General features: G+C 44.2%; 1 protein-coding gene across 1 annotated transcript; it reads left to right on the forward strand.

The window, feature by feature from the left end:
* Positions 1-5,811: 5,811 nt before the first annotated feature.
* IFT27 (intraflagellar transport 27) lies at positions 5,812-13,424 on the forward strand. Its single transcript, XM_081928497.1, has 7 exons — positions 5,812-6,159; positions 9,707-9,786; positions 10,512-10,571; positions 11,239-11,298; positions 12,441-12,579; positions 12,883-12,992; positions 13,153-13,424. Exons 1-7 carry the CDS (start codon positions 6,126-6,128, stop codon positions 13,249-13,251), a joined length of 582 nt encoding a protein of 193 aa, XP_081784623.1. The 5' UTR covers positions 5,812-6,125; the 3' UTR covers positions 13,252-13,424.
* Positions 13,425-14,133: the final 709 nt, after the last annotated feature.

Consider the following 14,133-nt stretch of genomic DNA (forward strand, 5'->3'; position numbering starts at 1 on the left):
CAGCCAGATCTGTGTAGGGATTGCAGGGGGGTGCAGCATCCGGAGGTGCCACCATGGTTTGGCTACTGGATGGTGTCTGTAATTTATCTGTGGAGAGGGTCTGGGTTTGGGTCTGGTGTGGTTGATTGGTGATGGCGTTCTGTGTGCCTCTGGATCTGGTGTCAGTTTTTGTGGGGAGGGCTAATTTCCAGATGTCTGGCAAGCGGGATGTGTCGTCACGCTTGTTCATGTTGTGAGGGTGTTTCTCTATCTCGATGGCTTCCATGATTATTCTCTTGTGGTGATGTTCCATGTTAAAGAGCAATTTGGAATCTGCAAAATTAATTTCGTGTCCTGTTTCTTTCATGTGTTGGAAAAGAGAGGAAGTTTTTTCTTCTTTTTTGACGGCATTCTTGTGTTCTGCGATACGTGCATTTATTCGTCTGTTTGTTTGTCCAATGTACGTGGCTGGGCAGACTTTGCAGGGTATTTCATAGACCCCTTGGTTTTCCAACTGGATTTTATCCTTGGGGTTTCTGAGGATATTGGCTATTTTTTGGTTGGTGCAAAAGGCTGTTTTGATATTGTGTTTATGGAGGATTTTGCTAATTTTATCTGTAGTGCCCTTGATATAAGGAAGGAGGGCCATGCCATTGTTTTCTTCTGTGTCTTGGTTTTTGGGGGGTGTTTCTTTTTGGATTAGCTTCGTAACCCTGTTTTGCTGGTATCCATTGGCAATTAACACATTTGAGAGATTCTGTAACTCAGTTGTCAAGTGGTCTTTGTCAGCCAGGCGTTTGGTTCTGGAGATGAGAGTCTTGGCTACGGAGTTTATTTGTGCAGGGTGGTGGTGTGATTGTGCATGTAAGTAGCGGTTGGTGTGTGTTTTTTTCCGGTAGATAGTGTGTCCTAGGGAGCCATCAGGTTTTTTGTAGATTAGGACGTCAAGGAAGGGAAGTTGGTTGTTGGCTTCTATTTCCATAGTGAATTGTATTTTGGGGTGTAGGCTGTTGAGATGTGTGAGGAAGCTATCCAGTTTTTCCTTCCCGTGTGGCCAAATTACAAAGGTGTCGTCAACATATCTGAGCCAAAGTTTGGGTTTGTGTTCTGACTTGTCTAAAGCATTGGTTTCAAAGTGTTCCATGTACAGGTTTGCGATGACCGGTGAGAGGGGTCATCTCACAACATGAACAAGCGTGACGACACATCCCGCTTGCCAGACATCTGGAAATTAGCCCTCCCCACAAAAACTGACACCAGATCCAGAGGCACACAGAACGCCATCACCAATCAACCACACCAGACCCAAACCCAGACCCTCTCCACAGATAAATTACAGACACCATCCAGTAGCCAAACCATGGTGGCACCTCCGGATGCTGCACCCCCCTGCAATCCCTACACAGATCTGGCTGACACAGGCCACAAAACCACAGCTCGCCCCTATACACGAAGCCAAGCCAGAGCACAACTAAGTGCAGTACAGCCATCTTCTCAGAAAAACTCTTCACAAAGTTCAAGAGGTCAAGACACAAAGACTTTAGCAACTAATCCACACCTAATGACCCACCTAAGTGGTACTCAGGATATCACTCAAGAAATCACTCAAGATATCCCTCAAGTAATTAAGGAACAAAAGAAGAAAAGGCACACTAGCCTGGGAACTTCCTCTCTGCCCAGAACATTGGAGGCTATACACCACACCCCCTCAACAGTATTTATAGGAACTCAAACACTGAGATCCTGCTCTGTTCCAGTAACAAGAAGCCGAAAGCACCAGCCTGAAGATGACGAGTGAGACCTCGTCGAAACGTCGCCTAGACACCCCAACTTTTACACGGGAAGACACCCGAGGACACCAAAACCATATATATATATATATATATATACACACACACACACACCTTTAACAGTGCATAAGAAAAATGCAGTCATGACAGTTCCTTCATCTACCTTCTCCCAATCCTGCAATAGCAAGCAAGATTTCAGTTTTGCACCACAGCAGAGGGTGGAAGAGTGGACAAAGGAACCAAGTGAAAGAATAGGGAGCTCTGGCAAACTGCATAATTTCCCACATCTCAGCAGTTTAAAAAGGGCTGCATGTTTTAATTAGGGAATTACTAAGACTGCAATCTTATATACCAAGGATGGGGAACTTCAGGCCCAGGGACCAAGTGTAGTTCTCCATGCCGCCTCCCCAGGCCAAGCTTCTCACCAACCTACTTTGTTCCTGGCTAGATTGTTTTTATCTGCATTGATGGATATGTGTTGAAATCTTTCCAATGTTGTTACATTAATTGCTACACCATTTTTATCTCTGACTCCCACCATTATCAGCAAGCAACTCCCATAAAATAACCATAAGGGAATGTAGTCCTCAGGCTGAAAAGCTTCCCAGCCCTAATACATATTCAGTTAGCAGGGAATCTCATTAAACTCAATCAGATTTACTCCTGAGTAAACATGCACCGGATTGCACTGTAAGGCTGCAATTCTGTGAATACTTACTTGTGCATAAGCCTCACTGTGCAGACTTCTGAATATACAGATAGGATCAGGCTGCACAGCTTTAGAGGGCAGGTTTATTCCCTGGCGGTGGGGGAGATACTTATTTCTCCTGAACTGTGATTTCTCCCTGCAAATGTGCACCTCAATAAATTTCCACACTTGCTAGACTCGCTTCTGGTTTCAGAGTCCAAGTGACGGGGAAATTCTTCAAATACAATCATTAAGGGTGTATGCAGAAGACAATCTGCAGGGAACAGAAGAAAATCTTCTTCCAACTATCACTTCTCCTCCTTACAAATGCCTGTCAGCCATTACGTTTCCTTGGTAGCATTTAGTTCCACCTAATTTTAGTTGATAATCAGTGGGGCTGGATTTTAATCACTGAGGACAATTTTTAATTGGTAAGACTGAAAATGAATGTTTTGTTTGTTTGTTTGAATATAGTGGCCATCTGCACCTCCACAGGGCAGGAATTCCAGTCAATGCACCACTACAGAGGAGGCTCTATCCTAATGGGTTCTTCCACACTGTCCCTTCATGTTGTTTTCTATGATCCAATTCCTATCTACCTGTTTTGCCCGCATCCTGTCCAGAGCCACCGTGTTTAAAAGCCCATTTATACTAATCAGTTGTAATTTGACTTCTTTATCAGTATTGTCATTAGAAAGTCTGTTTTAAATAAGCATTTACTCCCCTTCATTCCTTTCAATATGCCCTCTTGAAAGAAATACTGTAGCCACTGCATTTATTAAAAGAAAAGTGTAGGTTCTCAAGCCTGCCTTCAACCCCTATGCTCTGGCCAATGCTTCCTTTGTGGAGAAGAAGGGATATTCTTGCTGATGTTTACTGGTATTACCTCCTGTATAGTGCTTCACATTTAGATCTATGTCATTGAATTCACACTGGCTTTTGGTGGCCAGGGACAGAACAAGATTAAAGCACTAATTTATTTGGGAGTGACCGCCACTGAATGAAATGGGACTCACCATTGAGTAGACATGCACAGGACTGCAATTATGCTTTAACTGGAAGATTGTGTGATTAATATATTGTTACTCCACCCGAGCTCAACCTACAGATGGAGAGGGTTCTAAATTAAAAGGGGAGCATACAACATCTTGTAAGGAATTTGCTGCCACAAGGTGTGCCAATGGCCACTGACTCAGAGGGTATTTTAAAAGTCACATGGCAAATGGCTAGCACTCATGATGTCTAATGGAACCTCCATGTCCCATGGAAGGATCTGGTTGGATACTGTTGGAATGCTGGATTGATCCCACAGGGCTTCTGCATTCTTATGAATGTAACAAATCCTTAAGAGCTTTTGAGTCCTGATGCTGAGCCAGTGTGCTGTAGTATAGAATCATAGAACTGCAGAGTTGGAAGGGACCACAAGGGTCATCTAGTCCTGGCATAGGCAAACTCTGGCCCTCCAGATGTTTGGGACCACAATTCCCATCATCCCTAGCTAACAGGACCAGTGGTCAGGGATGATGGGAATTGTAGTCCCAAACATCTGGAGGGCCAGAGTTTGCCTATGCCTGATCTAGTCCAATCCCCTGCAATGCAAGAATCCTACCCACAACTGTTATCGGAGCACAATCACGAGGCTGGCAGATTCAGATTGACACTAAAACACAAAGCTCACGTAGTGGCCATGGTTTAGTTCAGAGGTGCTCAACCTTTTCCGATGAAAACCTGGCAGTGCTCACAATGCCACATGCAGCAGGCAAAACACCAACACTTACATACCCCAAATAAAACAGAAAAGCAGGCAAGCCCATAACCAAACATTGCCCCCCCAAAAAAAAATTAAAATCGGAGGGACAGGGGCTACAGGACCAAGTCAGAAAGTGCTACGAGGGCTGGCCTAAGGCATTTTGCCACCTGAGGCAGACCCCCAAATGGCATCCCTCTACCTTCCAGGGAAGAAGGGGTGAGGGAAGATCTACATCAGGAACAAGGCGGTGGGGGGGAGATCAACACCAGGATCAGCTGCCCCTGTGGATCTTGGCACCTGAGGCGCTTACCTCACCTTGCTACCTAGGTAGGCCAGCCCTGGGCACTATATTGGGAACACCCAGGCTAGCCATTATCAGCTCAACAGTAATATTGTGAAGATGTAAACCAGTGGGGCCTATGCCACCGTAAAAGAAAGGCGGTATTGACACACAACGAACTCCAAAAAGCGAATGGCCTTTCCAGCTCTGGAGCAATCTCAGCTGTTGCGATTAACTGCAATACTGGCTGGCGCCTGCTCTCCGCCCTTCCCTACCATTTCTTCCCCGTTTTCGGGGTCAAGGGGTGGGGAAGCAGCAGCTACTCTCCCCTCTCTCTCTGCTCCCCTTCCCGCCTTCCTTTTGCCTCAAGGAAGGAAGGGTTCCCTCGTTGCCTTTGCTCGGGAATTCGCGAGGAGAGGAGAGGCCCCTCTCCTATGGTCGAGCAACAGTGAACGCCACTCATCCCCGAGCTGGGGACGTTGAAGTGCGGCTGCCCGTCAACGATGAAGGATGAAGGGCCGCCGGAGGAGAGTCAAAAAGCGCGCGACGCCAGTGACCGTTGGAGACGGTTCGAACCCCCCGCAGCGCGCGCAGCCCTTCCCCGCTCTCTCCCAAAGGAGGGGCAACGTGTGGGGGTGGGGAAGAGACAGGGCCAGCGTCGGTCTGCGCAGACGCGGAAAACTCAGTTAACCTTGCGTGGAGCCTCCATAAACACAGAAAGTACATAGGAGCCACATAGCGGCGTGGGAAGGCCCACTGTCGATGGGCGGGTGGGGGTGTTTAGGGATTGACTTGGGAAGTGAACACGCGTCTTGCCTCGCAGAATCCTAATGGAAAGTAGTCACCGAACCGGGATTATCCGAAGACAGTTTAACCGTAGTCATTTCCGGCGTCCCTAGAGAATTGACAACGAAAAGAGCATGATTCCGTCCCAGTGGTACAGGCCGCCCGGGCTCAACCAATCATAAAATAGGCTCGTTTGGCGGGTCATTAATCACCGGGTAGAAGAAGACGGTCCACGCACGCAAAATTGTTGCTTTGAATGACTTCATCGCTTCCTCAGGCAGGGGCGTCATCGCGGTTGGCGGCCCTGGACGACTTCAAATGATTGAGCACAAACTGAGCCAATAGGCGCCTAGAGTTCCTTTTGATCGGCACATGCTGAGAACTAATGAGCCGAGGAGACCGACGAAAAGGGCGGAAAGGACGTGCGAGAGAACAGCCAAACGGAAATGTAGGCGGGCGCAACGCGAAACCAATAGCTTCTTCCGAGAACGGGGAGCGTCGGCCAATAGGATTGCAGGTGGGGGTGGGCGGGGGAAGCGCGGACGTTCTCGTGTCCTGTTGCTAGGAGAGGGCTGGAGTCGCTTTTTTCCGCGAGAGGCGGAGGAGCGTGGTTTGGGTTGGAAGCTGGGTTTGCGGGGACCCGGTAGCCCAGGCCCTGCGCCGCTGTCCCCGCGGATCTCAGGGCGGCTCTCCCTCCCGACCCGCTAGGCCCAACCTCAGGGGTCCCCTTCCCCGCCTGCCTTAATTCCAGCCCCTCGATGCCTACACAACCCTCCCCTCCATAAGCGCCGGCCTCTTCCTCTCCCCTTTCCCCACAAAATCCTCTCCTGTGGTGAAGGGGTAGCGCAGGCCATGGTGAAGCTGGCTGCCAAGTGCATCGTGGCAGGTGAGTTCCGAAACCGGCCGCCTTGGCAGCATCGCTACAAGTCGCATCTCGTGTACAGGGACCTGAGAGTCCCGGGCCAAGGCATGTCCTCGTCTCAGAGGGGAGGAAAAGAGCATTGCTGCCTCTGCACAAGCGCCCGCAATCTAAGGATGCGGTTAAGGTGTTCGGTTGCTTTTATAGCAACGCAGCCTAACAGGAAACCGTTGCTTTTAAATCATTCCTGCCCCGCTCTAGAAATCTCTTGAGAATCCCTTCCTTCCTAGATCGACATGGTTAGGATTGGGTATTATTTATTTATATATATATATATACACACACACACATATAGTAAAGAGTATATGCCTTGGGTTAATTTTGTTCCCTGTAGAAAGGGAAGCACAGGAGCACACCAGGTAGGAGGACTTGCTCTTCAAAAAGCGAAAACACACAAAGAGGAAAAAAGCTCGGCACACCTGCTATCTAATTATTCTATTGCTCTGGGACCAGTTTGACCCTCCAATGTCAAACATAAGCTCTCTAGGGCATTGCTGATTTCTATCAGTCACATCTAATTTTGGCTTTGTGATGTGAATGTTTTGTCTCTCGTGTTGCAAACTTTCTTGCATCGGTTGGTGGCATATAAATCAATCAATAAATGATTCTAGTTGTTGAAAATGACAATTAGTCTGCAACAGGTCCTCCTTTTAAGGGGGTAAAGGCTTTCTTTGCAAACCTGTAAAAGAAAACAATAGTGAAAGTGTTGGAGCCAAGGAAGAGATTGTTCCAGTCCACCTTTCAAGAGACTGAGATCTACTCCCACTATAAAATAACTGGCAGTGAGTTACATACCCCCCATGATCTACCAGTAGATCAAGATCTACCTGCTGGACGTGTCTGTTATATAGAAATGGACTGTAACTGGCAGTTTCAACTTACCTTGATTTGCCAGAAAGCATATTGACGCTTGGTTGGTTGGTTAAAAAAATCTGCAGATCAGGAGGCACTGTAGGCTTTAGGATCAGCTTTTAGACATGCAAGTTTCCCAAATAGAACAGAAAATGCCAAGATTATTGAAAGATGATGTGGTTTTATCGCATGCTTAGCATTATGGGATGTTTCTTTAGAATCTTAGAAGGGTCGTGACCCTAGAATCAGATTACTCTTTTTCAGGGGATGAGGGCAGACTCTGAAGGGGGAGGCATGCAGGGCTAATCCCCCAAAAGCTCTTCGAAGCAGGGCTGGTGTGTCCCGCTTGAGGCGAAATGAGAAGTGCCACTCCACCAGCGTAGAAGGGCCAGCATCGGCAAGATTCACAAGATCCCTTTGTGCTCTGTGAGATGTTGCGAGATTTCAGTGAGATCTCACTGGAAATGGGAACCAATGCCAGCACTGCTTCTCCACTGGTGGTGGAGGCAGCAGAACAGGCAGGGTGCCCATGAGGGTACCAACTCAGGGACTTACTCTGCTTCATCCTGCCTCATAGGTGGGCAGTCAGTTGGTGCCAGTGCCCTTCTTGCCTAAGGATGTATTACTGCTGTCTTCAATCTAGAGGACTCCATTGCAGAGGCCCCCATGAGGTGGGTGAGGCCAGAGCAGAAGACTAATGGAGCAGGCTGGGGCCTTTAACTGATAAGGCAACTACCACCAAGGGCAGGACCAGTAATAGGTATGTTGCCGCTATATAGAGCTCAATCTCAATTTGATAATTGCTGAAGCTACATCAGCACTCTGCTCTGGACCTCACAATGATATATTCCATATTTTTACTTTAAAAGCAAACCTTACACCACCATTGATAAATGCAAAATACTCAATTTGCCTAAATAAATTTTATTTTCTAATTGCCTTACAAGGTGGCCTAGTCAACCAGAAGCGTATAAATTTGACTGTGTTGTCTCAAGCATAATGGACACATTTCTTCTGCTATGTCCATTGGGTGCTCCTGTCTTACCTGGCATCCATGCAAGAGTATGAAGTTTGAGTGGAGTAAACACACACAGGCCAGCTGCCCTGAAAAGCACAATTTCCTTCAATTAGTCTTGGAAATAGTTGCTCAATTTGAGCCTAAATACTGAATTTTTCATGCATGTTGCTCCTGCGTATGCATGTCTAGCAGAACAATTGCATCCTCTGTGAACAGAGAGAAACTGTTGTGAAATCTGAGCGTTTCGTGCATCTTATGCAGAAGAATTAACATGTTTTTCCTGTTCAATTCTGATGCCTAAAATGTTGAATCCTGACAATATTGTTATGATCGGAATTAAATATTTTTCCATACTGGAAAGTACAGTATGTTGCACCTTTGGGCAATGTTTCCACAATGCCATTTGTTGTGTTCTGTACAGTAGATCTCCTAACTTCACTCTTGTTCGCATTATGAACATAAGACTGGACAAGGTTATGATTAGCATTCATTGATAATAAGAATGTTGTGACAAACTCAAAGAAGCAAAATAATATTTATATACTAGCAAGTAGAATATATAAAAAGTGCTGTCCTGATAGATGGTGAAGAAAAAAGGTAGAAAGTCAGTTTCTTTAGTGTCCCATGCTATGGTCAGTAGTACCACAGCAGATCTTTGGAGTTTGTGTACTTGCAAAAAATTGAGAACAGGTGTCCTACAGCCTGAGGGCCATGCTAGATGCAGTTCTGGAGAATCTTGAGCTGCCACAGAACTGGCAGGTAATTATTTTGCTCCTTGCTACAGTCCACACAAAAAAGAAAAACAGCTTTCGAAATGTGTGCATTTCATTTCAAGGTGTGATGGGGGCATCCCTTGAAATGTAAATTGCAGCTTTGAAGAAACAATTTATGGTATGTGGGCACTGTGGTAGGAGGAAAAACTTTTCCTCCCCACTTTTGTGGTCCAGAGACTCCTCAGCCTTCGCTCAGCCACTGTTTACACTAAAAACATGCATTGCTTTTAATTACATTCACACAATGAATGGCATGTCTAGCTTGGACCTGTTCCTTTGCCCAGATAAAGGTAAAGGGACCCCTGTCCAGTCACGGACGACTCTGGGATTTTGGTGCTCATCTCGCTTTACTGGCTGAGGGAGCCAGCATACAGCTTCTGGGCCATGTGACCAGCATGACTAAGCCGCTTCTGGCGAACCAGAGCAGCTCACAGAAACACCGTTTACCTTCCCGCTGGAGCGGTACCGATTTATCTACTTGCACTTTGACGTGCTTTTGAACTGTTAGGTTGGCAGGAGCAGGGACCGAGCAATGGGTGCTCACCCTGTCACGGGGATTCGAACTGCCGACCTTCTGATCGGCAAGCCCTAGGCTTTGTGGTTTAACCCACAGTGCCACCTCCGTCCTTTGCCCAGACAGGTGTACGGTATTTAAATCCTTTGGTTTCAGTATGCATATAAAATGTATAATATTGAACTGCTCATTGTTTACATCAGTATTATTTATTTAGCATCCCCCCCTTTTGTTTATTTATTGAATTTATATACCACTCTATACCCGCAGGTCCATTATATTTCTTGGAATTTAATTGGAGGAAGGAAGTAACTTAGCCAAATTAGAATAAAAGTATTTTTCCTATTTGTTGTGCAGGTGACCCAGCAGTGGGGAAAAGTGCCTTGGTCCAGATGTTCTGCAATGATGGGGCTCATTTTCAGAAAAATTATACATTGGTGAGCTTTTGGATGGAATGACAAGCACCGGGGAGGAGAGACATCGGTGTGATCTTCACAGATCTGAATGTTAATCATAGTGCTAAGTATTTTGGTTACATTTAAAACATCCCATCAGAAAAGTGGCAAGGATATATTTACCGAGGAACAATTTGTACACTTACACAACCAATTATCATCAAATGCAGGAGGAGCAAAAGTGCATCCCATTCCATTTCCCACTACAGTATATGTCTAAGGAAATGTGGAACAGGCACCCCATACAGAGACCTGTACATGTGGAAACCCAATTTGAGGAGGAAGACTTGTACAAATCAGGTCTCTGCACTTGTAGGTCTTCATGTTGAAACATACTTTTTTGTATTTACCTTAGGTGAGCAGAAAAAGAAGGATGTACTCTTTCTCTTATGAAGATTGTTGCCTGAAAAGGGGTTTGAAAAATACCCTAAAGAATCTATAGCCAGAGCTAGTCCTGCAGCAAAAATAAACTTTCTATAACTGTGAGCAACTGCCTTCATTTCAGCCTAGTTTTGTTTTTCCAGGCTAGTCCCAAACATCCATTTTTCAGATTCTGAGTGTTTCTATGACATATAAATTAGTTTGTTATATTGTGGTGATGATTTGAAAAGCCTGAAGGATTCTGTTGGCCCTAGGCAAGCATAGTATGAAAATACACTTGCTTCCTCTGAATCTTTATGACATGTTTACCTTATTTTGATTGACAGACAACAGGAGTAGAATTGCTGGTGAAGACGGTACTCGTTCCAGAGACAAATGATAGTGTGGTGAGCCCAGCTATGATTTAAACAGATAGGCTTTTTAAAAAAAATTAAAAAGCCTATCTAGAATTCTCATTTTTTTCAATGACTTTGTTTAACTTACTCCGATTCTGTTAGTTAATTTATACAAACATAGGAAAACTTATTTGTATAGCATTAATGTTGACAATGCAACGTCTTGGACTCTCTAATTTGTTCCAATAACTTCATACCCATTGGGACTCCTACCTCTTTGGGATAAAATCATGTAACTATGTTGGTATATGAGTTGCCATTTTGTCTATGCAATAAGTTGATACTAGGAATAGAAGCAGAAATCAATGTTTTATAGGAAAGGAAAGAACAAGCTTTCTAGACCATCTCAACTGCTTTGACTCTCCCCCAACCCTCAGAGCTCTTTGCTGCCACCATTTGGTGAGTTAGTCATGGGCTGCTTGGTGAAATAGGGCAGTGAAATACTTGCAAGCTGGACTATCCTGGGCTATGGTGTGTTTTCTTCTGTATTTAAAAATATAATACTTAATTCATTTCTATAGCTCTGTGGGTTACATGTATTATTATTAATTATTAAGATTGTGATCATTGCTGTGCCTGAAGTGAGGTAGCATTTAAAAACTGTTTACTTAGTAGGGAAGGTTTCATGGCTACACATTGTTTTTGCTTTTGCTTTCAGGAACTCTTCCTCTTTGACTCAGCAGGGAAAGAAATCTTTTCTGAAATGCTAGAGAAACTGGCAAGTAGAATATAAGAGTTTTCATTCAACAGATAAGTTCTGAAGTACCCCTGGCCTCCACATCCTAATTAAAGCTTGCATAAGAACTGGGAGTAATCATTCCTTCCTGTCTTCCTTTTTCCTAACAACTGAATGGATCGTCACGGGGGGGGGGGCAATTTTCCCCATGCATAAAAGTTATTGGGAGGGGAAGAGAGCAGTTCAGTCTCCTAAACAAAAGTGGGCAGAAGTTTAAATACACTTGAGCAGTGCAGCACGGTGTCAGGTAGACCAACTAATGCCTTCTGGTTATTTGAATTCTTTCAGATAATTAACACAGGCCTTTGTCGGATCCAGCAAGGCACTTAAACAAGAATGCATATTTTGGGATCGTTTCACAGAAAATAGTTATGCCTTAATTTGGCTGTGCACTCCTGCTTTGTAAATTGAAAGCCCATGGATCTTATTGTGCAGAGAGCATATGTGCATAGAGAAGGAATAGCCTGGTGCTCCCAGAGGTTGTTGGACATCAGCTCCCATCATCCCTGACCATTGTCTGTGCTGGCTGGGACTGATCAGGGTTGGAGTCCAGAAGCACCTGGAGATCACAGTGTTGGTTATCCCTGACAAGGAAGACCTTTTTATGTTTCCCTAATAGATCTTCAACTTCAACTTGCTTTGTTCTTACGTGTTTGGTAGCTTTCCTAGTTTTTAAAACACTGGGGCAGCTATGCTGATTCACGAAGTGGGCATTGGCATGGTACCTTGCTGAATATGCCAGAGAAAAGTATAAACTGTAATCTCCTTCTTTGTCTTTCCCAATAGCTATGCTATATCTTTATATCTTCATTTGGGATGGTTTTCAGACTTCATTATGAGTTTATACTATGGTCTTTTCATGGAATATGATCATCTCCTGCTGCACCACAGCACAAACTCCTATTTTCCATCCCTGAAAGTGCTTTTTTGAGGCTTTGGATAAGAACTTGGCTGAAACACAGCAATGTACCTTTCCCTTTGAATGCCAGTGATGTTTCCATAGATGACGGAATCCTTGTCTAGCTCTGGTTTTCTGATGTTCCTTATATACCAAAATTATTTTTTTATGAATTCCCCAGGGCTGTACTGACTATTGACAACATCCGTTTCAACAGAACTGACAGTGTTTTCCTCTTGTTGCACAGTGGGAGCAGCCCAATGCCCTGTGTATTGTATATGATGTTACCAATGAAGAGTCTTTCAATAACGCTGCCAAATGGCTTGAGATGCTGAGGACCCAAGCCTCTGGAATACATATTCCAGGTAGGAGACTGAATATTTTTGCATATATACTTTGTGCCTGTAACTCCTGCACATGAGTTCTGACAGACATCAGCATCTCAGTTCCAAGCTGTTAGAATGCCTTTCTTTTATTCAGTCAGTATCTGAAACAAATATGGGAAATACATATGCCATGTGACTCCCTTGTGGTCTTTCTTTCCATTACTTTGTCAAACAACACATTTTCCTGTCTCTTTTACCTGTTAACTTTTTAGATTTTATAGTGCCATTGTTAATAATGCTTCTTTTCAATGCTTCTTTTCTTCTTCCTTTTGTTTTTTGTAGGTGTGCTAGTGGGCAATAAGACCGATTTGATCGATAGGCGAGTTGTGGAACAAAAACAAGCTAAAGACTGGGCAGAAACCAATGGCCTAGAATATTGCGAGATGTCAGTAGTGAGTGTCTATATAATCGGATGTAGAGAAATAATTGCTTTCATTTTCAGATAGAGGAGGCACTGGATTATGTTGTTGTTTCCTGCAATTCTTGTTTCTTGAAGTAATTAAATGAGTTTTTCCTCATCTGTCATCATATATTTGTTTTTTATGTTTACAGAAAGAGATGGAAAACTATGAAGCCCCTTTTCACATCATGGCAAATGCCTTTCACCGACTCTACAAAGAGAGGGTGGAAACCTTTCATTCATTGGTATGAGGCACCTCTGAGTGTGATAACGCTTAGCTTGTTTCATTTCTTTGTGCCTGGAACTAATCAATTTTTTTAGCAATCACAGACTAAATCCTGTAAGAGTGGAAGTTAGACTTTTATTTTCTTATTATCATATGTTTTCCTGTAATTCTAAGCCAAAATAAACCTACTGAAAAAGACTTTGACTAATATTTCACCTGGCTATTACTTATCCAGTGACTTAAAATTTGGCATGCGTGGCCTTGCCTGATTGCAGTTTAAATATTGCGAAAGCGAGTATAATGTGGGTCAAAGCATTCCCAAATGATTGAGGGTTGTTTAAAATCACAATATTAGACATTCAGCTGGAGTGTATATTGCAGATCAAGAAAGATGCCGTAAGAGCCACCAGAATGTCAACATAGTTAACAAGAAGAGTCAAAGAAGCTGGTAGAGGCAAAAAGACTTCCTTCAAAATATGAAGGTCTTGTCCAAACGAGAACAAAAAGTAACACAAGCTTGGGGAAACAAAAGTGCGAGCAGGCAGTAGGGAAGAGCATATTGCTAAAAACATGAAGTTCAAAACCAAGAAGTTATTCCAATACATTAGTAGCAGGAGACTATATGGGGAGGCAGTTAGACCCTTGGATGACAAAAGTGTCAAAAAGTGTCAAAGGAGAATAAGGACATTGCAGAGAAGTTGAGTGAATTATTTGCATCTGTCATCATAGCAGAAGTTATGGGGCAGATCCCAGTTCCTGGACTCACTTTTGCAAGAAGGGAGTCTGAGGATCTGAGGCAGATAGCGGTGACATGAGATGAAGTTCTTTCTAGGCCTAATAGACTAAATAAAATAAAATTGACAAGTTGCTGGGTCTAGATGGCACCCACCTGAGAGTTCTCATAGAA

This window comes from Podarcis melisellensis, assembly GCF_964234715.1.
Source record: "Podarcis melisellensis genome assembly, chromosome: 10".
Taxonomy (NCBI): domain Eukaryota; kingdom Metazoa; phylum Chordata; class Lepidosauria; order Squamata; family Lacertidae; genus Podarcis; species Podarcis melisellensis.

Bases quoted from the DNA above. Each gene is read 5' to 3' on its own strand.
- IFT27 (XM_081928497.1), top strand. From the start codon at position 6,126: ATGGTGAAGCTGGCTGCCAAGTGCATCGTGGCAG. The intron at 11,299-12,440 runs GCAAGTAGAATA...CAGAACTGACAG, and splicing joins CTGAAATGCTAGAGAAACTG to TGTTTTCCTCTTGTTGCACA. The intron at 12,993-13,152 runs GTGAGTGTCTAT...TTATGTTTACAG, and splicing joins AATATTGCGAGATGTCAGTA to AAAGAGATGGAAAACTATGA.